Here is a 26041-nt window from a genome sequence, read left to right as displayed (position 1 = left end):
AATTTTTGGTTCAAAAAAAAATGAGAAAAAATTGTTCGAATTTCCCGATTTCCTACTTCTATAAAAATTGTGCTTTTTTAAGTATTCCGTTAAACAATGCACAGAATGTTTGAAATTTATTTCATTTTCGTTTAAATTTTCCATAAATTTCGATGGTTGTCTATAAATTACACTAGTTAACAAAATAAAACAAAAAGCGTGAACTCAGTAAGCTGAAGGTGATTTTTCAAGTAAAATTGACCGCTGAATCCGAAAATGAGATCAGAAAAAATTAAATTAGAATAGTTTTTGAGATAAGCACTAAAGTTGAAATTCTGCTTAAAGAAAGAAAGTACATGCACATAAATACAAATTTCTCCAGCTATAGTGCATCAATTTTAATTCTCTTTTCTTTCATAAGAAAGGTGAGGAAATTTGCAATCGATTAGTTGAACTTCATTTTTCTGTAAGAATAATAGTACTGTAGATATTTGCAAATTTGTTTCCAACAAAACAAAAAAGAACGCATATTTTGGAATAATTTCATCAAAGGTTATAGACATTCAAAATTTTTATTATACGTGGGCCTCGATACCCGTAGACAATGCTACAAGTATGTGAATAAATAAATACTAAAAATACTAAACATGAGTTAAATGGCTTTGTAATAAAATACAGTGAACATAATTGGAAAATTTGCTCCGACCTTAATGTTGCCGCTATGTTGGTGCGTGTGTGTTTGAAAGATAAAGAGAGAGTGAGAGAGAGAGAGAGAGTGTGTGTGTGTGTGTGAGAGAGAGAGAGAGAGGTATTAGTAGCATCTGGACAAGTAACAGGGTAAAAGCTTAAAATAAGAGGGTGTTTGCATGAGCATGATATTCATATGCGCAAACATTACTGTTTCAGTAAAATGGTCCTAACTTCTACAATTTTCAACCGATTGTTATCATTAACCCCCAAATTTCTTTGTTTTTCATCGACCTTTAAAATCCATATAAAATAAAAATTTTTAAATGCGGCCATCTGGTCCAAAATCTTTGATAGAGTTGAAATTAATCCAAAAAATACGTTCTTTTTTGTTTTGCTTTGAACAAATTTACAAATATCTACAGTACTATTTTTCTTGCAGAAAAGTGAAGATCAACTTATCGATAGCAAATTTTCTCATCTTTGCTATGAAAAAAAGAGATTCAAAATTGGTGCACGGCAGCCGGAGAAATTTGTATTTATGTACATGTACTTTCTTTCCTTAAGCAAAATTTCAACTTTTGTACATATCTCAAAAACTATTCTAATTTAATTTTTTCTGACCTCATTTTCGGATTCAGCAGTCAATTTTACATGAAAAATCACCTTCATCTTACTGAGTTAATAAATGCTGTTAATTAGTTTAATTTGCAGTGTAAAGCTTGCTTCAGATAGTACATTGGAAGATTGGAACGAAAACAATTCCGTGTACCGTGACCGCACCTAATTCTGCGCAGCTCCTAATTCTGCGCATTTTTCTTTATATAAGTATTTTTTAGCATTGTGCATAACTATGATCATTGCATTATTTTTTTTATAAATGTCTGTTGAATATTACGCCATTATTCACAAACGGGCCATAATATTTGAGAGCGAAATAATTTAACGTGAAACATAAAGTATTTTTTATGGCAGAAAACATCGTCGTTAGCAGCAACGCTAAGATTATCCTTCTAGAAAATTAACAAATTTATGATCGAAATTCTTTGCAATGATCAAATTAGACAGCATAATTAAAAAGAATAATTAGTTTTAGTCATGTTTTAGACAAAAAGAGTGATTGCATGCATTGCTTTTCTTAGAAAAATGCGATGCAATAATGATTTAGGCACAGATGTTTTATTCATGTGCCAAATTCTGCGCAGTAATGTATCCTACAAAGAAATTACGAAAGAATACGCAACCGCACCCAAATGGCTGAGGTATAGAGGCATGAAAATTCAAGTAGAATCTTTAACTTGCATTGATTGGAATCCTGTGCTGTGTCTTGTGGTCCAAACCTACGAGCGCCAGTTCATGAAACCATGTCTTCTATTTTTTTTAATGTCCAACCTCATGGGGCTGTCAGAGAGTAGAGAAGTGGTTTCTATATGAAAACACAATTTTTAGTATTAATCTAGTGTAATGTTAAGTATGCAGAAAACCCGAATCAATTCGCCCTTAACATTATCAAGAATAAAATATTTAAAATGAGGCAATCAAAATGATAACAATATTCCTTTGCTACCCGGACAGCACAAGAAGGCCGGATCATGGATTTATTTATGGTAATAGCTAATGCCGGATTTTTTGGTGTGATTTCAGCGTATAAAGACATAAACAGTATGGCAGGAGTATTTATTTTCACTTTTTGGGTGCGCAGAATTAGGAGCAAACATGCGCAGAATTAGGAACATGGACAAGAAAGTGCGCAGAATTAGGCACCGTGGATAAGTTTACAAAACGAAAAATATACTCAATTGTTAGTCGACTTATAATTCCTATATTTTTTACCAGATATTATAGATCGTAGCACTACACGTTGCTACTATCTACGTTGTTAATTTAAATCTAGAATACTTAGAATAGCGGAAGAATCATAAAAATGTCTTAACTGCGCAGAATATGGTACGTTCACGGTATTTCAGTTATTTGTTATTGAATTCAAGATCTTTTCTTACACAAATGTAGCATTTTCTTCATACTTTTAAGTAGAAATATGGATAAAATTATTCGTATTATTCGTCACGGTTTCGAAGAAATTCTCGAACTTGCTCATTAGGCGGCGCACACTTTCTTCATCCATCGTTTTGGCTATCTTATTCCACCAGGTCTTCATCTAATTAATGTCTTTGACAACTTTTTACTTTGCCTTGAGTCTCCTCTGCATGATTTTCCAGTATTTCTCAATAGGGTGGAATTGGGGCCAGTTGGGTGGGTTAAGATCTTTCGGAACAACCTGGACCCCTTTCTCTGCATACCATTCTTGAACGATTTCGCTGTAATGACAGCTTGCCAAATCTGACCAAAACATGTTGGGATCGAATGAACGGCAAATATCGTTTTTGGAGACACTCCTTTTGGTACAGTTCCGACGTCATTGTCTTATTTGTAACAAAAACTTTCGTTTTTCTGTCACAGCTGCAAATGCCCTGCCAAAGCATAAATTTTCGTGCAAATTTGACGGCAAAAACAAATTTAAATATACTTGCAACATCCCCCCGAGCCGTTGACAAGTAAAATTTTTGACCAGGCATTTGCCCGAAGTCAGCCTTAACCTATGTTTCATCGTCCATTAGAAGACACCCGTCGAACTTGGTTAGCACCCGGTCGTATAGCTTTCGAGCACGGATTTTGGCCACACTATTCTGTTTTATGGTTCAGTTTGGCTGTTTGCTAGCTCGATACGACTTGATTTCTTCCCGGATTCGAATTCTCCTCACGGTACTATGGGTAGCACCGAATTTTCTGGCCAAATCACGGTCCGACAGACTGGGATTCCTCTTGCTGGTCTTCAAAATCTTATCACACAGTTTCCGGTCGACAGTTCCACTCCGATGATTAGCTTTAGGCTTCCGAATCGTCGTCAATGTTTCCTTATATCGTTTGATAACGCGCCATTCAGTATTTCTGAGCAATTTCAGCTGTTTAGCTACCCTAGATGCAGACCATAATGGATTTTCCAAATCACTGTGCACAATTGTTTCCCTTCTTTCGGCTTCCATGTTGTTTGATTACAAAATACAGTCGTTTTGCGGAATATCAAAAATACATAGATGAAGCACAAAATTTCCGACACGTGGGAATCAAGAACTTCCAAATCCGTCCACCAAGAGCGCCACAATATGAGCAAACAATATGTTTGTGTCAATTCTAAAAGCTTTATTAGTCAACTCATTCGGAGAATTTTAGAAGGTGATCCACAATGTCCGTTGACAATATTTTTAAAATGGCGGGGTCACGCTAATAATTATTTTTTATTAGGAAGAAATTTAAGTTTTGATTTTCACGCCAACTACGATCTACGATGAGAAATAGCGAAGACCGCTGTTACAAGAAGACTGGCATCTCTGCCAATATTCGAGAGACACTGATGACAGCTCACTCTGCCGGCCAGGGTGGTCCCTGGATGCTTCTGTGTGAGTGAATGCTAATATTTATACCGCCATGCCAACATAGTCGAACAAACACCAATACAGAATTTTGGAGAGCTTACTAACACACATACAAAGCTTACCACTTTCGCTAAAAGAAGCGCCGCTGACGGTGACGCATTACGTTTATATGGAAAAATAACAGAGATGCCAGTCTTGTTAGTAATGGGGTCTTCGGAAATAGTCTATAAATGGTTTTTCGTTCATCATATCCAATGCGCAACTTTGATATTTTTTTTCAAATCAAATAACAAAACGCAAATAAAGCTTGTAAACTGCTCCAATAAATTTTTAAGTCAACTATTTTAAACTAAAAGCGTTATTTTTAGAAAATTAGAATAACAGAAATTCACGGAATAATTTTTGATAGTTTTTTCTAGATTATTTTTGTATTTGAAGAATGAGAACTCTTGAAAGCATGATCAGAATATTACATTGCTGCCAAGATGCCACCCAATTGATTTTGAACATATTGTTTGGGACCTAGAATAAAAAGATTCTTATCTGGCTCTGAATCTCTATAAGATAGTCTTGAGACGATCTTACTCGTTAGACGAGCTATTTGTAACGATACTATAGTCATGGCATCGTGCTAGAAAAATCTTGGACAAATCCAATTCAGTACAAATATTCGGATCGAAAATTCGAAACTCTTTGAACGGTTCGTAACATTCGAACGTCTTTGAACTCTTCGTAAGGTTCATGGCGGTGTTGTCATTGCCGTCAGTGTTTCCTAACATCGGTATCTCGCGTACCTGTAGATGTAAATTAGACCCTAATGACCTAGTCTTAGCCTCTTATTCAGAAACTCCCAAATGAGTAACCTTAGCAGAGATCGGGTAACCAATCCCGGTGGAAACTAAGGGCACTGGATTCAAAAATGCCATTGCGACAGTTACGAAGACTGGCCCCGATTGCTGACGGTTTGAAAGATCCGCGGCGAAAAGTCCAGTTTTAACAGAGCGGTGGCAGTACCAATGAACTGGGAACGGATATTGTTGTGTTTAACAGAATACGCATGATAGATTGGAAGGCGATTAATGCTAGGATGTGTGTATTTAGGATAAAGCGCCGTTTTTTTCAATTACAGCAGGCCAAAGGAAGCGTTCTACGTGAGGCCGGGGGCAACGTACGACAGCTGCTCGCCACAGGACATCAAGATCTTCATCGGGAATATGAACGCCCAGCCTGGTAGGGAAGAAATGTATAGACCGGTGAGAAAACCTCATAGACTGCCCACAAACACGAACGAAAACGGCCAACAATGTATAAACTGCATTTCTGAAACACCACGTTGACACGTTCCCATTGACCGCGTTCTCATAGATGGCTGTTTCTACTTTCTTCGGTTGGGGTCAATCGAATCCAACTACAATTTCAAGCGTTCAAGCGATGAATACCGTAGGTTAAATGCTAGCCTTTACAATTCGTATGGGCTGAGAGTACAAACTGATCTGAGGCGAAATCCAAAACAGTTTTAGGACTTTTGTAAGCTCTAAACGTAAATACCGCTCGACTATTATGGATGTCTGGGTCATGCGAGCTATTTGCTAAATTTTTCTCCACGGTATTTGCTTTTAACTATGACCAGCACCTAGTAGCAGTATATGTGCACTCAAAACTGTCAACCTTATACCGGACACGTTAAAGCTGTCCTTCTGAACGTTAAGGTAGCCAGATAACCCGCAATCTGCCGAAACCTACATGCGAATACTGGATGAGGCATTGCTTTCTTCTTAGTTGCTTCAACGCTCGAAGACGTTTGGAGCAGAATATGCTCGACCGGGGTACACGGTACACGGCTATACGGGTGAACAGCCCCGGAGTACACAAAATGGTTTGATAGGGAATGCTAACAAGCGGTGGAGAGGAGAGCTTTGAGCATTATTGCCACTAGGAAGAACTTGGCCATATACCACGGACCAAGGAAGCAGGTAACCACGATTCTGAGCAGTAAAAAGTGCCAGACGGAGAACAAAGATCGTGAAGAATTTGAAAAAAACTATTTCGAACTAAGGACACGCGTAAGTTTTACGCAAAGGTGAACCACACTCGTAAGGGCTCCACACCATACCGAAGCCTGATATGTGTAGAGACGAGGGAGGGAATCTAATCACAATCACACAATCGTGCGCGAGGGGATCGGTTTTCGTAGGCTTCAGGGCAGCATACGATACAGTCGACTGCGAACAGCTGTTGCAGATAATGTACGAGTACGGTTTTCCGAACAAACAGACGCGGCTGATCAAAGCTGGAGCTGTCCTGTATGTTATTCAACATCGCAGGCGGGAAGGACCGCCTACCAGCAGAGCTTTATAAAAATGGCGGAGAAACGCCAGTAACGACGCAACACTGGGTTGTTTCCAAAATTTAGAAGAAGAAGAAACCCCTACCGGAGAAATGGATGGAAGGAGCTGTCTGCCGCATTTACAAAAAGGGTGATCGGCTCAACAATTATTGCGGCATAATGTTGGTAAACGCCTCCTGCAAGGTACTCTCCCAGATCGTTTAACGCTGGTCCAATACGGATCAAATTTTCTCCATCCAACAGATCTTACTGAAATGTTCGGAGTGCATTTGCATCATGCCCATGCATCACATCTTTACGGACCTAATAGAAGCATACGATACGGTCGATCGAGACTTGCTATGGCAGATAATGCACGAACTCTCGAGTTCGAGAATGCTACGATCCGCCGTACGAACCGTACGAAATTGATAATGTACGAAACCCTTATAAGACCAGTCGTTCTTTATGGATTTGAAGCTCACTGCTCAAGGAGGACATACGTGTCGTTGTCGTGTTCGAGCGGCAGCGCGAGTGGTGGAGGCGTATGAATAACGAGCTACAGGTAAATCTGGCGAAAGACGGTAGGTTGTAGGTAGGTGAGCCGAGCACATCGTAAGAATGTCGGACGACAGTGCGACGAAAACTGTTCTCTTTAATAACCCCTACGGCACCAGGAACACAGGGGCCCAACGTGCAAGATAATTGGACCAGTCTAAAGCGATATGCGGCTTCTAGGACGCCTGCGAAATTGGTGAAGAGAGGCCTAGAAGACGACTGCTTGAAGCGAGCCATTCTGGCTCTATGTTGGCGAAGACGACAATGAGATATTCTCATCCAATGTAGTTTTTATATATCGTTTACATTATTTCTTAGAAGCTTGTACTCTTACGAACTGGTTAACTAGCAAATAAAGTTGATGTCATTTGTTATTTTTACGTGTAAGGAACGTATTGTTCTTTTAGAGTGCACTTAGCTTATATTGCTCTTAGAAAGGTTATTACAAATTATTGAATGGTAAAGAGATGGAGGCGCTGTAGCCACAAAATTACCGAGTCTGCCTTGACAAGCGAGCGGTCATGGGTTCGAATCTTTGAATCAGCCTATTCGATGTTAATAGTCTATAGTATAGGTTGATTATTAGTTCACTCCTTCGTCCTTCCTTTCTTCATACCCAATTCTGCATTTACTAACAATGAAGCCTCTTGCCACGGCAAGTTATAAAAATGGCACAAAAATTATAAAAGTAGTGCCTAATGATGCCTCTTGTCCATGGCCAAATTATAACTTAAAATTAAATAAATAGAAGAAAACTTATCCAATTTAATTCTACTAGGGTAAGCGTACCAGTAGTGGAATATTTAGTAGTGAAATTTCAAATTTTTGGTCAAAATACAGTGACATCAGAACAAATATACATGCACTCGCGCAAGATATGATTGAAACATTCTTAATCTTACTAAAAATGACGGTTGGAATAATTAAAAATTAAACTTTTGTTAAAGAGGAAGATTTTTTCTACGATCATTGGTTTGCCCATAGTGGTGGTATGGTTGCTACCGAGGTCCTTAGATTGGAGGCATCGCGAGCCCATAATGGAGGCAACACATTAAACATTCAATTACTGCAATAAAAATTTAGACAAACTGGCTCTGCACGTTTGCAAGAGCTTGCGTACTCATTTCATATGCTCGACAGAATTAAATTTCTTGAATTCATGAATAAATAATATCAGAAAAAGATAAAATTGAAACCCTATTTTAGCAGCTATGCAAAATTAAATTTTATTCAGAAAATCTTAACAAAACCAGTGGAATATTTCTATACATTTCATTTTAGAACTAAGAGAAGAGACGATTATTTCAACTAAACCTGTATAACCCAGGTGCAGATTATATAAACGTTATCTAGAAGCATAATTGCATTTTATCTCATGAAGGGCGTATTTTATTCAAGTACCACCACTATTGGTACTACCTCCACTAAGGGTACGCTTACCTTATGTATATTTTATTCACGACAGATACGTATTTCGCCTACGACTTGCAGGCTTCCTCAGTGTCTGTTTTCGAACTAATTGAAAATTAGAAAACTAATTATTTTATTTCGTTAATGCTATTGCACACCTGACTTGATGAATGTTCCTTATAGCATTTTTTCTCAGCTTTCTATTGGTGGTCTTTAAATTAAAATCGGTAGTGGGGATCATGGCAAAAACGATGATTTTTTGCTAAAATACAACATGACGGCCACACCCAAGATGGCCGTCATTTTTTTTCACTTTTTCACAATTTTATGAATGCTTCTTGTAGCATTTGTTCTCAGCTTTCCAATGGTGGTCTTAGAATGAAAATCGGTTGGGGGACTCAAGGTAAAAACGACGATTTTTTGATAAAATCCAATATGGCGAAATTTTTTTACTCCGTTTAAAAGCCCTGTACTTCTTCTTTACAGAACCGGGCCATTTGTTAGTTGTTTCATGGCAAATTTATGAAATATCACATGATATAGATCTCAAGGTTTGCTCCAAATTGGAGCCCTTGGCCTACGAGGGGTCCACTATTTCGAGGTTTTAAAAGTGTAATTCTTATTTTTTAACCCTTTGCAACCAATTAAGCACAAAAGTTCGAATATTGGAAGACTTCGTATCAGTAGTGGCCCGTTTCAGAGAGAATTACTCAGCGACAGTATCAAAAAGAACGAAGTGCTGAATGCAGCAAAAAACCCTGACGATATCACTATGGATTTAAATATTGCCCCTTTTATGACTATTTAGACTACTGTGATAATCATTTAATGCAACGTACCGCATTTTGCACTGTTAATCTGACACTAGAGTGGCTTTCAGTTTAATCTACACGCTTAAAAAATTTAACCCGCGAATGAATAAGATTAACTCAGAAATGAGTGACTTTCAACTCAAAAATGAGTAAAAACCGACTCACTATGACAAAAAGTGGAACAGCCCAAAAATTTGAGTAATGGCAATTTCTAAATTCTGAGTAGTTTAGGTCGACCTCATAACTGAGTTAAATTTACTCGTAATTTGTGTAAGTACTACTCAGTTTTGGGTGAAATGGCACTCATTTTTGAGTAAGTATTGCTCATTAATGAGCTTCTACGGTGGAACTCATAAAAGGAGTAAGAGTTACTCAAAATAGTGTGTAAAATATACGCATGTTTTGAGCTGTTCCACTTTTCGTGAAAGTGGGTCAAATTTTTTAAGCGTGTACTAATGTGTTTGACTTCTTTTTCCTTCTTCCCCTTCTTTTTCACTTCATTTTCTTTGAGCGAAATCGTGTGCGAGATTCGACTGTGATAATCGTGTAAATCGGGGTAGTCTAAATAGGGGCAAATGTCGCAATACTGGTTGCAGTGATAATGTCTATATAGGTAAAAAAACTGTAAGGTGCTCCTAAAGTTTTTTTAGAGCAGTGTTCTTTTTATACTCAACGTTACTTTGCAACATTTAAAAAAATCGTACAATTGGCTGAAGGGTGAATTTATAACTGTCAGAAGATTATAGTAAAGGCCTGTGTTTAAGAAGTTTTGTAAAATGGAGTAAAAAACCAAAAATAGTGTGCAGTGTAAAAGTCAAATTGCTACTCCGATCTGTGCGCGACAAACGTTGTTGAGTATAAAATCGATTTCAACTCAGAATCTGATTTTTTACACTCTAAGAAGATTGTAGGTAGTTTTAACCAAAAAAGCAAAGCCATGGGTATATAAACGGCCTCAAGAACTTGACCCTTCTTTATCGACAGACTTCGCAGCCGGTTATTAGAGCACAGGAAAAGTCCAGGGCTAGTGTAAAGATCCTATTGACTCAATGACGGCACCGCCCAGTCGAGATTCGAAGCTACGATGACTGGCTTGTTAGACCAGCATCGTACCCCGGATTTAACTGGTTTACACGTGGAAAATAAGGAAATTCGTCTTGGTTTTGTCTTTCAGGAAATTGAGTATAAATTATTCATGGTTTCACAAATACTTGAAAATTTCCAGGTACTTACTCTAGAAAATGTGTGATGTCACGGCGGCTGCAGTTGGACCAGGAAACCTGCATCGTGTCCGCTTCGAAGCTGGGCGTCATAATGTGCAGGATCGGTCCGATGCGATGATCGCAGCCGGTCTTCGCCGTATCGTGGTACATCCCGAAACTGAAAACAACAAAACAAAAATGAACAAACGATGGCTAGCGGCAAGTTTATGGCATGTTGTGGTATGTCGTAGACGATCGGATGGTTGCCTAATGAAAGGAGATATTTTATTCACATGAAGACTGTTGATTTTTACTTAGGGTAAGTTTAGTTGAATTGGAGATGCTAATCACAACGTACTTTACTAATGAGGATATTAGAAATATCATTGAAATGGCAATAATATCGAAGTATCGCAGTAAAAAAATTCTAAAATGTTACTTTTATTAAAACGTTCATTACAGTTCATAGAGGCTATTAGCAGGTATATTGTTTTTAAATGTAGTTAAACCAACAAGCGTTCACACGCGGGGTTTCGTTTGGCGATAAAATGCGGCAAGCACAACGTTGCCGTAGGCTACTAATAAACAATACCGCTAATTACTACTATCGTCAATCTGTCATTGGAATCGTAATGAAAACCTTTATGTTGTGCTCAATTACATGCTGATTCACCAGTCAGTAGTGTCGTACCTTTTGCGGCGCGACGGATGTCGCTCGTTACGTGTGCCAGTCGGAATTGCGGAAGATTTATGACCGATCGTAGTGAATAAATCAAAACTTGTAGTATACATATTACACGGTTCGTTGGAGGAGTTATTGAGTACCCCTGGGGGGTGGTTGGCGGGGTTGGGAAGGAGGCATTGGGTACTGAGGGAAGGGTAGGGAAGAAAATAAATTCGATTGACATGTCTGACGGGGAAAAAGATTGCTACTGGTGTGAAAATGACGTTAGATTTTTTATTACGATTGGTATTTATAATGGGACGAGAGATGAAAAATTGTCCCATTAATCATAGTGGTTGTTCTTGGCTGTCGGTTGTATTCGAATCGTACAACGGTTTAATTATCAATACAATGTTTGATTTGCAGTAAGTCGATCTAAAATAAATTAATATAAACAGATGTGTTTTTGGTTTGAAACCGTTGTATTTCGGAAATTATCTGCTTCTCACATCAATTTTTGTGGTTTAGTCAGTGACCCTTCATTATTCCTAATAGTGACGTTTAACTCCTGGAATTACTTATTCAATTGTACCATCTCAGCCAAGCAGAATTTGAAAAAGTTATGTATAGAACCATTACCATTACAATTTTATTGAATGAATGTCAAATGTCAATAATAATTTTAGCGTTATTTTTATGAATAAAAAATCCGTGTGAGGTTGACGTAAAGAGTTTTATGTAACATTGATGGGGAAATTTGATTTGCTTTCTCATCGTTCGCCGGCATCATTGCTTTCAACAATCATCTGTATTTTTGTGCCAATTATTCTAACAATCAACGCTAATTGTTCTTTAATTGATCGAATTTGCCATACACAGCTCAATGCTTGAAGCCTTACTGAGCAACAAATCAAGCAATGAAATCCGTCTGCCATATTGAGTGAATGCAACGTAGGGCTAGTTCGTCCGAATCACTCCACCGACGGAAACATCAGACATAGGACGTCCTTCAAAAACTTGATCTTGACCTATGGCCCTTCATTTCGCGAAGCAAGAATATCCAACAATAGTTTGTTGCATTCTGGCCTGTAGCACGCTTAATAGTTAATCAGTCAACACAGTCAGCAGCCCGATTCGTCGGCAGTTACCCACCACTAGATAAATGTCTCGCTAATTCAAATTTATGGCCAAGCACCCGTTTTCCACCATAAACCGGCATAAATCCTCTGCACTCGGACGGACGGGGTGACATCACCCCATCCGTCTGCGGCCGCCTCTGTCGTTAATTATCTTATCGGTGTAAGCCAATCTGCGCATTCAGGATTTCCATCGGCGGAATAATTGTGGAAGCGCGAAAAATTACTCCCTTTTTGAATAATTGAATTAACGCTTCGCAGCCGCTCGCAAGCCCGTTGTCGGCGCGAGAAGTGATTGCCGTTATCGCACTAGCAATCCACCTATCTGCATCGAGACACTTATTCTGCCACTTATCTTAAGTCTCAATAAAAATACCAAACAAGACATTTTCAATTTTGTCACACGCGACAAACCTCACTGCAGTATATTAAACGACATTTTAATGGAACTTGCTTCATTCTAATAACTTGTTTCATAGGTCTTTCTGTTCCGAATAAATTATTGATCACTGAAGGATTTTTGTTTTTAGCAATGTATTTCGTAGACGAGCTCAATCATTTTCCCACAGCGAACCATCATACATCATCAGGCAGCAGCAGCGATGAATAGAGTTATCTACCGAACCGGATCGGCTACTGATAGATGACCACCGAGTCACGGTTTGACTTTTATTAACCAAGAGGACTTTATGGAGCTTTCCGGCAGCGAGAGCACTGAGAAATAAAGTTGTAGCAATTATTCAAATACCGCCGCCTGCCGCCGCTCGGGTCGCAACAACGTTGCCCTCTTTCCCCCGGTGCATATAGGCATATAGGCATCGCCAACAAAAGCGCGCTTTCGATGGGGACACAAATCTTTACGGCTCACCTCCTTGAAACCTTTCGCCGTCCTTTGGCCGTTCGTCGCCGTCTCCGTCACCGGGCGGACAATAATTTACATCTAAACTATTTGTTTGCCGTTTACATTAGGGAGAGAGAGAGACTGTTTGTTTCTGTCCCGCAAGCGCAAGCGCGTCCCCAGGAACGGAACGTCGTAGATCAATTAATATTCCACTTTGTGGTGACATAAATTAAAACACATCACGCGCATATCCGCCGCCCTTCTAGCTGCTGCCCGACCAGACCAACGCAGCCCAAACGATCGCGGTTGCTCTGATTCATTAGAATATGACAGGTACCCCGAGGATCGACCGTCCATTCCTCCCCGCAGGAAAGGAACATTCCACTGCATACGTCGACGTCGAATGTATGGTGCGTTGTTTTTTGCGCCCGGTCGTCAGAGACTTGGCGGAGACTTCTTAATTAAAGCACTTTACGTACAACGTTGTCCCTAGTGAGCTGCCTAGACTATGTAGATGTGTACAAACAACCTGACAGCTGTTTGGTGTTGCGTGATCGGAGACAGTAAAACGGTTCAGATATGATCTGTCTAACTAGCCGGAATGACTCAACTATGCGGGTTTGAATTTCGTATTTCTGGGTGGAATTTTCCGATCTGCGTGCTGCGCGTTTATCTCGAGGTAAATCATGGTCTAATAAGCAGGATTGAATGCGGTCAAAGATTAAGATTGCTGACCAGAATGTTTTCCGAATACAAATATGTGACAAAATGAGTGTGAATATGCGATTATTCTGAATTTCATGGTAAATGTATAATTTATAGATAAGCTGTTATAAATAAGTTACATTCAAATTGGAAATTTAAATTCGAAAAATTCGAGATTTGATTTAATAAACAATATTACTTTGAGTGACTATTTAAGAAGGTGGGCTATGAGCTTGATCGGCAAAATAATAACGTTGAAGCTAAGTAAATCGTTAGCTTACAAAGACCTCTGAGTTGGAAAACAAGACAACTCCTTTGAATCGAAAGAGAAAGGGGACGCATGGTTGATTTAAAGTAAACAGTACGGTATACTGTACTCTTCGCATAACAGATATACACTGATTTCGGATGGCTATGAAAAAAACTACTAAACATTATTCAATGGAACAAATTTTCCATGAATCCTACGTTTGTTAAGCCTGTACTGAAAAAATTAAACTTTTATCAGATATTTTGTGGCAGACATGGCGAAAACAGTCCAGCAGCTACGCTCGATAGTTTGTTCGTACGCCAGCTTCATCACGGAGCGAAAAAGTTGGATATCGTTAAGCACTTCGGGTCCGCCGGATATAGGCCGATCCGGTGTTTAAAGCGTCTTCTTCCTTTTGGAGAAAAGCGAGAGCGTCGAACGTAACAGCTAGCGTCGAATGATGAATTACTATGTATTGGACTAAAACTGACATTTTAATGTGAAAGCATCAGTCGAGTCCGGTTGTCTCTGAGCAGCAGACCATCACCCAAATGGACAGCCTGAAGACAACTTTTCGACGAAGCACGACTTCGTGGTAATAATGGATGACGAGTGCTACTTGACGGTGGCAGCAACGACTGGCTGTGAATTAGGTACTTTACATCCATCGAGTGTCCCTCAGCAAACTCCAGGGCGGAGCCGGTGGTACGAACAAAGCATCGATCGTAGTTGCTTGACTGTTTTCGCCTTGGCTGCTGCAAATCAACTGATAAGGTTGTCAGTTTGTTTCTGTACAGGCTTCAATGGTAACAGGTATAATGTAAATTAACCATTAGTGTACCGTTTCGTGCTTGAGCAGTCTCCTTCTATGATTTTTTTGAACTAGTAATGATAAATACCCAACCGATGACTCTTTCAATACTAATAACGATCGATTCGACAACTGGATATCTAACGAGGAACTCCATCGTCGGCGTCATCAACAGCCGATAGCCACAGCAATTCGTGAACGTAGGTGGAAGTGGATCGGACACACTTTGAGGAAAGGAGCGAACGAGGTTTGCAGAAAGGCACTCGACTGGAATCCACAAGGACGGCGTAGAAGAGGCAGACCCAGAGGCTCATGGCAACGCAGCTTAGCCAACGACATCCGGGCTGTAGATGAAAACCTGTCCTGGCGACAGGTAAAAGCCTAAAAACCCTAAACCCTAAAAAATATCAATTCATGTTGCATATGTCTATATTTTCCATATTTTTCAAAACAGATTGGAATGTTCGATTTCCTTTTATGAACCTTTGTGGGTTACAATAGGATAACAACCGGGTCCATCACAGGAATTCAAATGTATTTTGCATGGAAATGGACCACTAATGGCGACTTTTTTGCATTGTTAACCGTAAAATGGACCCTCATTTGTTGCAAATTTCGATTTTAAGGCATTCACTAGGTACTTGACAAAAGAAGGGGAAGTCAACACTAGTGAAAGTGGTTACGTTTCTGATGCATTCAAAACTGTGTAAATTGTGCAAGTGGCTGGTTTCCTGAGAGCGAATATGTGCATAAAGCACTGCGTGACAGGAGGGGGAGCTGACTGGCGGGGGAGTCAACAGGGGAGACGTGGAACATGAGTATGAATGTATGTTTCGCATTATTCCGGAAAGACTGGAAGGTTGTTTGCCAAACTTGGTATCAGTGGTTGGAGAATTCATGAAAAAATGAACATTTGAAACGATGAACGTCCCTCATGAACATAGGGTAAATTGACCTATAGTGAACCCTTTCCCTTTAATGACATTTTCAATAAGCTAGGGCCCATTTTTTGGTTAACAAAGCGAAATGTCGCCATTAGTGGACCCTCTTCATGCAAAATAAACTAGAATTCCCATAATGGACCCGGTCGCTGTACTATTGTAAATCACAAGGTCCATAAAAGGAAAACGGACATTCCAATCTGTTTTAAAAATGTGTAAATTATAGAGATTTGCAACATAAACTGATATTATTTTTTTAGGCTTAATCGAAAGTTACTTGTATTGTAAGTGCCATCGGTTGCGTTTTAGCGTTACCAGTTTAAAATAGTTCGTGGAAGAAAACTACTCAAGCACTAACTGGTCCACTAATGGTTTATTTATCGTACACTATTCACTTCTGCTGCCGATGATGCATTTATCGGCATTTGATTTTATCACGAGTATAGCTCTTCATGAGCATAGCAAGTTCGTTCAAAACTTAAATGTTGAACTTTGACCGCGGCCGATTTAACAGGACATAAACGACTGAATATTTTGGAAAAAGGTAGGTACTTGAAGTTTGAAAATCGTGGTTTTACGGGAGCGGCGTTTTATTCCGACGAGGTTGTTCCACGCCCCATTGGAATGCTTATGCGTATGATCGTATTTCGGCCACTTCCCGTGGTCGGATCATTACAAAATTAGTATCAAAATAAGCGGAAAAGACTGTAGAATCAAAATTTGAAATAAAAAATGATGAATTTTCTAAAAATTTTAGTCGCTCATGTCCCCTTAAGATGAAATTCGTCGTCATCGATTTTGCAAAATTCAAAAGCAGTTATTTTGTTTGAAACAAAAGTTTCGTTCATGAAAATATATTCGCTATGTTCAGATTAACAAGAAGAATGCGGTGAATACATTTCTATAAACAGAACCCCGCTTTTGGGCCCAAAAACTGCTTCCGAAATTGGGCTCTCTGACGAAAAGTTAATGACGGCTAATTTCCTGTTAATGGATGTATACCCGGGAATGCCAGAAAGTGTCTTAAATAGTATTACCGTGAATAGAGAATATTTTAAAGTAGTGTTAGTGGCTTTTGAAGCAACACAACGTTTTAATTCGTTGTATACGAGTTTCGTATATTCAGCGATGCTATGAAGCGTGAATGTATGTGGCTCATTCTATGTGGCGAATTGAACCTTGAACCATTTATTTTGGTCAATACTCGTGATAAAATTGTTTGCCCTCTAAAATTGTTTGTCTCCATCCTCTGCTTGGCACACATGTTCTTTGATATGAGAGTATTGCAAAGGGGGAATGTTTAACAAGGTGATGAGGGGGGGGGAGGAGGCTTCGAAGTGGAGAGACGTTCAAATGAAGAAAAATGGTTTTGTTTCTTATGAGAATTTCTGTTACAGTAACAGAGGTAGGTACAAGTGGCTGAGAGACAAAGTGGCTCCGAGTAAAAGCTTAGGGAGAAGTGAAGTATTAGGGATTTCTAAGAAGCTTAATCAAAAGGAATGATTGCTTTCAGAAGCTACTTTCTGGAGCAGCATGAGGTTGATTCCTTTTCATGGCCTGATTTGGTAACACAGTGCACAGTGGGCAAAAGCGACCGAAAAAACGGAACTTTTTGTTGCCACTGTTTTTAAGGGGTAAAAAGTGATTTTTTTATGTTAAACAAATCACGAGAAATCGATTGGTGGTGATCCCAATGCGCGGAAATGAAGGGATATTTGGAACTAAAGGAAACTGTAAGATTTCAAAAGTTGGCTTGATGAAGCAGTTTTACCAAAGCAGTTTAAATTTAATTTAATACTATAAGCTCTAGTTCTAGATTTTTCTAGTTCATCCAGTTTATCATTCTTCGCACCACACTTCCCACTCCCAAAAAAGAGTTTGCGTTACGATCACGTATAGAGTCATCTAATATACAAGTAAAACAAAAAAGAAACACCCGGTGGTGGTAAATTACAGTAGACTTGCCGTATTGACGTCCGGCAACAGACTACCTGTTTCTATCCCACCGACCGACTGGATAACAGTCTATCTTCTCGGCGGTAGAAACAAAGAGCAATCATACAAAAAATAATTACCGTCGTCGAGGCAAGTGTGTGGTGCGTGAAGTGAGTGACGGAACTTAGAGAATAAAACAAAATTGGATATTAGACTACAGGTTAGTAAACCAAATCAGATTACTTAGACGCTGAAACAGTGAACCGGCAACGGTAACAAATGGTTTGAGTTTGAATTTGAATGTTTATAACTTGTTTGTAAGTGAATTTTGTAATTTGAATTTTATGCCAAGATTGTTAATTGTACTTTCCTGTTAAATAAATTAGTTCTGAGGGTGGCTGAATAGAGTAAGCTGAAACGTTAACGATAAGTTATAATTTAATGGTTTCTCCGAGAGAAATCAATTGAAATCCGAAAAGAATAACGTACGGTGATTTAGGAAGACCACACTAGCTAATATAAGGATGCGGCAGTAGTTTTAGTTACTCACTGAAACATTCGGGAACCAACAGAAAGAACGTGGATGCGAGCCTCATCTGTCATTGAACAATCTTATATATTTTTGGCTTATATATCTAAATTTTCTGGTTCAACCAGTCTATCATTCTTTGCATCAGACACTCACTCCCAAAAAAAAAATAAAACTACAATATTTTGAAAAAAAAAAACTTTTTGAAATATACCGGCTTAGTCTAGAATTTTTACATAGTCTACTTCTTGAATTATTAAGCTTTTTGTTTCCATTTTTACTAAAAACTGTGTGCGTCTATACTTTCTGGGACAGTCTTTGCTCTCGCTAAGTAAGAATCTTTACTCTCACTGAGAGTGGTGTAACGTAAACACACTTGACCGGCAATTGAGAGTTGTGGGTTTGAGTCTGATTTGCACTAACTCAATATTTTTGGTCAAGAGAGTCCCAAATGACTCAGTTTACAAAAGCTAGAATCGGCTTCGTCGCTTTCTTTTGCATATAGAGCGAGTCAATGCGGGGATTAGAGAAAACAGGGAAACTAGTGTCGGTAGACCTAGAGAAACAAATACACCCAAGCAGATGTGATTTCTATGTGGGCCAACCCCTTGTAGTGTCCGATGTTTCCGACGGCAGGTTGCTGGATACACTAGCGGCCTACGGCCGTCTTGTCCTGAATCATCTTTGGAACGTCATAAAATGATTTTTAAAGAATTATGCCAAGTGGTCGTTATGCCAAATTATCACTTATGACTATTCGAATGTTTTTGTGCAATCCTCCATTATGCTCGATATTTTCGAGTAATGATTCAAAAGATATCTATTGGAAACTGTTTATGGTTAGTTTTTTGAAAACGTGCATTAAAGACTTTTCTCTATTTACTACGCAGGGCTATTATACTCAATACTTACACTGAGTTATGGGCGTTTCATCTGTTTCATCGTACCAATTAGCTATTTACTGGAAATTTCTTATTTATTTATTTACTATTTGATAGGCTTTACTTTCAGTTTTTTGCTCAGTAAATGCTCATTTGACTACAGCGCCTCAACACAACAGAATTCGTAAAAGTAATGTAAAAGGCAATTGTAGAGTCAATTATTATCTACATTATTGTTAAGGAAAGTGTAGTTCTATCTTTTGTATTTACGGCGCTAAGGGGCTGCTACCCCATTGGTAGCAAAAAGAGCGCTCATTTGGCTACCAACGGGGTAGCAATCGCATAGCGTCGTAAATACAAAAGATAAAACTATACTTTCTTCAACAATAATGTAGATAATAATTAGCTCTACAATAGCCCCTTACACTACTTTTTCAAATTATATTTTGCTGAGGTGCTGCAGTGAAATGAGCATCTACTGAGCAAAAACCCGAGAATGAAGCCTGCTATTTGATGGGGCTTTCAACCGTTGGTTGGTTCGCCCCATGGAAATTTCTTAAGTTTTTACGATCTCATTGTTGGAGCAGAAAAAGTCTCCAAGTGACCTTAAGTTAGTATACTTTGGTAACTGCAATCTTCTATGTATTGAACTCTTATTTAAAATTATAGCATGAAGGTTTTGTAATATTACATCAATAACATATTTAATTTAAAAATTAGAGTGCACCTATACTAAATTCCAAATCTATCCATTAACCTAATAATAGAATTAGCTTTCTCGTCAAACATCGAAATTTGAAACTAACCAAAATTTGAAAATAAAATATACCATCCAACCAACCATCAACTAAGTACCAATTTGGCGTGGTTCTACGTCAAAAACGCGGTGTGGCTCAGATTCAACATTGTACTTTTTTCTTTATTCTCAAGCTTTATTTTTTCTTTATTCATTTTGTTTAATGGTAGCGGAATCGGAAAGAAATCCGATTCCGTTACCATGAATAAAATCAGGAATTCATAAAATCTCAACTGCTGTCAAATCATGACTAGGTGGTATTTCATGCAGCAGCACAAAATCATGAATTATAGTTCATGATCATGTGTTGTGTTGTACTGCAAAAAGTTCATGATATCATGATTATTATTCATGGTGTATTTTCATAAAACATAAGCTAGACACCTGAAATCATGAGTAATTTGGCTGGTTTTGGAGATTAAATTTCTATCCGTGCGGTAAGGGAAAAAGCCAAGCTGGAAATACATAGGGGAATGTCGTCGTGGTTGGGCCGCCTTTTGACATTCGCCCATAAAAGAAAAGCATACTCGGGCCACGTTGTACGGTTTGGCTACCGCTCTTTATCCAAGAAATACGTATTGAAATTCTATTTAGAGACATCAAAAGAATAAATTTCGTTAACAACGGCCCATATAAGTGTAAATACCCTATTTTTAATAATATCTTTACGAAATTTTTGGAGATCTTGTAAAATCAATATTACTACAATCGCGTTTTCCGAAGTGTACTACTGCAATGAAAAATCAACAACAATCTAGGTTTTCATTGTACTAATTTAGCTTTATTTCATCACATTTCCCGCGACTGACGTTCTCTAGCGAATATTGCACTTCTGTGCTTAAAATTATGGTGGCCCAACCATGACTACTATACACAAGTGACCCGACCTTTACAATAAGGGCTTTTGTAGAATTTCCCTTTACCCTACCCAAACACCTAACTGGACGGGATTTTTCAATAGCCTTCGAGTAGAGTACAACACACTTAATAAATTTTTAATATTAATCCCGATAATTGCATTTCATGAATCGTTTCTTGAAGCAAAGTTAACTGCACCTGGAAAACTTTTTTTGTACTGATTCAATCAGTGAATTCACTAAGCGTGTTTTGAATACACGATTGTAACTCACAATATTGTGAAAAGTTAACTGTCAGAGTAAGAAGTTTTACAATGCCTGTACAAAGGTATTATGAGTTACTGAAACTGAAAAAATCGTGGTGGCTCGACCATAACAGTGGCTCGACCATAACAGTGGCTCGACGATAACGACATCCTATTTCAATCTATCCCATATTTCCAACTCTGGCATAAAAACCCCTAAATAGGATTGTTACAATTATCCTAACCTACCTATTTTACAAATTTTTGAGTTTACAATTTATGATTTTTATTTTCCCCTATCCTATGCAATTTCATTTACACACAGTAGACCTCCGACAGTCACTAATGACTGATGTTGAGGTCTTCTTATCACGACAAAGCTGCATTCAAAATTATAATTCTTTATCTAGTCTAAACTACATGCTCAAAACATATGCTTTTATGAATTTATAAAGAGGGAATCGTAAATAGTTTGTTCTAGGTGCCATTAACGGGAAACTAGCAGTCATTTACTTTTCGTCGGAGAGCCCAATTTCGGAAGCAGCTTTTGGGCCTAAACGCCAATTTCTGTTCATAGAAATGTATTCACTGCATTCTTCTTGCCAAAATGAACACAGCGAATATATTTTCATGGACAAAATTTTTGTTTCAAACAAAAAAAACTGCTATTTAAATTTGCAGAATCGATGACGACTAATTTCACCTCAATCGAAATTCATCTATTGATTGTTATATTGTTCCCAGAATTAATCCTCATACACTTGTTGAGATGCTGAGATTAGGTTTGGGAATCGAATTCCAAGTGTAATTAAAACTGAGATTGGAATTGAGGTTAGGATTGAAATTGATATTGGGATTAGAAATAGGAATTGAGATTATGATTTAAACGGTGATTAGGATTGAAATTTGATCAAAACTGGGATTCAAAGATTTTAGCTGGAATTGGGATTTAGCTGGATAAAATTGGGATACTGATTAGGATTATGATTGGGATTTTGATTAAAACAGAAATTTAGAGTTGATATGAGATTAGAATTAGTGTTGTAATAGGGATTGTATAAATCGATGTTTCGCATGAAATTGCACAAAAAGTATTTAATTTCAAATAATTACACAACAGATTACTGTCGAATATTTGGAGCGAAGCAACTAACGGTTGAAAGCCCCAATCAAAAAAGTTAATAAATAAATATATACTATCGAATACATAATGGCCACTTCTACTGCAGAGCTGACAGACCTATAAAAAATTAAAAGTGTTTCACTTTCCACCCGGATCGAGAAAATGATCAAATAATTTCACTGCCACGGTCTTCACAACATTGTTGCACTAGTAAAAGACAGAGACATGGTTAAACAACAGCATAAAAGCATTCCAATCCAGGCCAATGCTTGTACAGGAAATCGGCCTTAATAGGGATACTTTGATGCACATTATCGTTATCGTTATCATTATCGTTATCGTTATAATATATTTTTCAGGTCTGCACATGTACCTACAGTGAGTTGGCCCGTGGGTCTCTACATCAATGATAAATTATTATTTTCCCGAGGGTGAATATTGTTTTTTAAGGTATCAAAATATTTATTTAAGGAAATTTAAGAAAGATAATATCTTAAAACAAGGAACTTCAAAAAAGTTAATAAGATTGAAATAGACGCTAGTTATTTCAACTTCTGGTTAATTAGTTAAATCTTAGACTGGAGTAAAAATGCCGGTGCTCCGGGAGTAATTTCTACCATTATACCAGGAAAAGATCCCCACTCTAAGTGGCTAGCGGGTTTCCGCTCGAGTGTCCCCGCTGTACGGTGACCATCCGTAACAATAATTATAATAATATGCTAACGAGATGTAAAGTGTCTTAAACAAGCGTGACAAAAGCACATTCGTCTCCGTGTATAGCCTACTTCAGCGAGGCTCGCCGCCGCGCCAGGCCAGTAAGAGCGTGACAACAGCGACATGCCTTTCGGCGGGCCGGCCATCAGCGAGCGGTACGGTAGTGCGTACCACCGATAGTTGTTCGCGAGATTGAACGGTGTACACGCTACAATTAAACCATTCAGTTGTGTCGTTAGAATCAATAACTTAACTGCTGGCTGTAACATATGAAATTAGAACAATTTTTAACCACAAAGTTTCAATCATACCTACTTACTTAAAAAGGAAATTCAAGTTTCTATTTTTATAATTGTTATAAAAACAAGGATTGTCATTGAGATAGATTCAATTTATGGTAAATTTTCTTTCCGGTAAATAGATTTTCATTAAGAATTGAAGCATTTTCATATCAACCATGGAATGTTGTCCATCTTCAGAATACGACTATCACTTTTTACCGTGCACAAAGTGCATATCAAACCGGTGTACTGTCGTACCGGTGATTTCAATCAGGTGCAGGGTGCGATTAATTATTCTGCGATTATTCAAATGAGGACTAATTTTTCAATTTCAATGCTTTACATACGCTCATGCGGGTCAACGTTGGTGTATCTTTCTCGGACCGCGCCACGCATGCTGTATATTTCGTGTCATCTGAACAGGTTATTAGAGAATAAACAACAAACAAATTCCAAGTAAATATGTCGTTTATCATCTAGCAGGCAATGTACTTAATTTAGTTTTTTATTGCACGACAAAAGCAACGCCTGCTCCATTACAATTGATTGAGCTATGTTAAATTAAGTTCTTGCGAAAATATGATTCTGATCATGTTCGACGTTTCCATGTTTTGCTCAATTAACGTATTCATTGAAGCCGGTGAGTAATTATAGTGGCAAAACAAGCTGCCGTTGTTGTAGCCGTTGAGGGTATTTATTATCTAATCTGTACTATTTGTCAAAGTGACACTTCGGCTCGGTGACAGTTGGCATCGTCGAGCTACGCTAGGAGTGTCAACCGGTAGATACATACGATTTTGCCCATTCCGTGACAGCTCTATTAAAACAGTAAGTTCCATTAGACGACGGCATTTGAAACGCTATCAGCCCGACTCGAACGGCAGCATGTTGCGCGTTTACAACAGACAATCACCCATGTATTATAGCGCGGAGGAAATTAATTGATCAAGAGCGGGGATCGAATTCGTCTAATAAAATGCAGTGAATGTGCTTCCGTTGGAAAACACAAGAAAACATGCACCAAAGGGCCACTCTCGAAGGTATACAGAAACCGAATCGTAAAATTGCACCGAAGCAGCAGACAGCAAGCCCGTTTGACAGTACCATCAGGGTTGGGGCAGTAAATTATTCAAAGTGTCGATACAATTAGCGGTAATAAATCTTGTAGACGTTTGTACCGCGCGTACCCGTTTTTTACTTCACATCACGATCTTATTGGACAGTGGACACACCATAGAGACAGTGTCTAGAGAAGGTGAACGGATTGGTGACAACGAATGGTTCTGTCGACCGGGGGCGGGGTGTTTACTTCGTCATGCCCATGTTATGTCTCAACGATTTGAAACTGTTTCAGTAAAGGAAAATCTGCTTTATCTTCTATTAAAAACATGGTTAAAACTGATGCTGAAATATCCATATTTCACCGCCTATAACAGTTTTTGAAAACTTGGAAACAATATTTTAGAATTAGGGGACATGTGTATAATGTGCCCCAGGTGGGCAATACGCCCTAGTTCGTTTATTCGCAAACTAGCATAAATTAAAATGCAAAACTAACGAGAAACCTTAAAATACGATAAAACCAGCCTACTATGCAAGTTTGACTGTTGTCACTAGCTGTCAAACCAAAAGAAAAATAACTTTGTCTTCTGACAGCTTCCCATGTAATTTTTTGCGTCGTTTCCGTAAGCTCTCTTTGGTTAAAATCTGTAAATATAAGTTAGTTGCGATTCGATTGCGTGAAGTGAAGTTCTCCCTACCTCTGGCGAAAACCTGGGGAAAAACGCTTAGTTTATGTAATTATTTCATATTTTTCCCAACATGTCGAATGCGGCCAATATGCCCCACTTGCGATGGTGCAATATGCCCTATTGCAAATTTGGCTATAAATGCTGATCAATAGATATGAGTGACAGTCTATTACCACTATTAGCCTCATTAAGTAATGCAGAATGAAAGTGCTAGGAATAATTTATCTGCCACGTCCAAATTCTAAGTTACTTAACTATGCGGGGCAATATGCCTCAACTGCAGTATAATATGCCCCATGCAAAAAAGAAAAGTTATCACAGGAAACCGAAACTAGGTTTATTTTATGTGAAAACACAATGGTTTGAGAGTATCTAAACAAGTTTAACTTTCCACGAAATAGTATAGACATATCCATCTTAAAAATAGACGAAACACAACGTGAAGCGTATTATACTGCAGCTAGGGTATATTGCCCGCATAAACGAGAAATCCAAATTTTAGACGCTGTTTTTAAATAATTCCTAGCATTTTTATTCCACAATATTAAAGGAAGCAAACAGTTGCAATTGATTTTCAGCTCAAAGAGTAACATATATTCGTAATTGTAACGTTATTCTTGGGGAGCCTGCTTGAGGTATATCCCTTTATTCTTTTAGGGGGGGCATATCGAGGGACGGCGATCGACATAATATAAGGAATTACCGTGGGATAACTAGTCTCTCAGCGTCATGCAAGCTATTCGAAAAAATTGTAAGCTCTGTTATTCTCTCTCATACGAAAAGTTATATCTCGGTCGATCAACATGGATTTATGCCAGGACGATCCGTTTGCACTAACCTTATGGATTTTACGTCTACTTGTATCTCGCACATGGAACAGAAGGCCCAAGTCGATGTAGTGTACACCGATTTAAAGGCAGCTTTTGACCGTATTGACCATCGAATACTTTTACGAAAACTTTCTCGACTTGGTGCATCACAAAACTTTACTGAGTGGTTAAGTTCCTACTTATGCGGACGAACTCTACGTGTACAGCTCAATTCCTGTTTATCCACCCCATTTACAAATAAATCGATAAATCGGGCGTACCACAAGGCAGCAATATGGGCCCATTGCTTTTCTCGCTGTACTTCAATGACATCGCTTTGCTTCTGGGTGACGGTTGTAAGTTA

The 26041-nt window shown here is 38.4% G+C and overlaps 1 protein-coding gene across 1 annotated transcript in view; it reads right to left on the bottom strand.

The window, feature by feature from the left end:
• LOC128741504 (A disintegrin and metalloproteinase with thrombospondin motifs 12) overlaps positions 1 to 26041 on the bottom strand; it is an 85239-nt gene that overhangs the window by 17796 nt on the left and 41402 nt on the right. Inside the window, exon 9 of the mRNA XM_053837374.1 lies at positions 10440 to 10586. Within this exon, the coding sequence (XP_053693349.1) occupies positions 10440 to 10586 (147 nt within the window). The remainder of the gene's footprint in view (positions 1 to 10439; positions 10587 to 26041) is intronic.

Source organism: Sabethes cyaneus, chromosome 3 (assembly GCF_943734655.1).
Source record: "Sabethes cyaneus chromosome 3, idSabCyanKW18_F2, whole genome shotgun sequence".
Classification (NCBI taxonomy): domain Eukaryota; kingdom Metazoa; phylum Arthropoda; class Insecta; order Diptera; family Culicidae; genus Sabethes; species Sabethes cyaneus.
The sequence above is the reverse complement of the archived record's forward strand: the minus strand, read 5'-3'. Positions and strand labels throughout refer to the sequence as shown.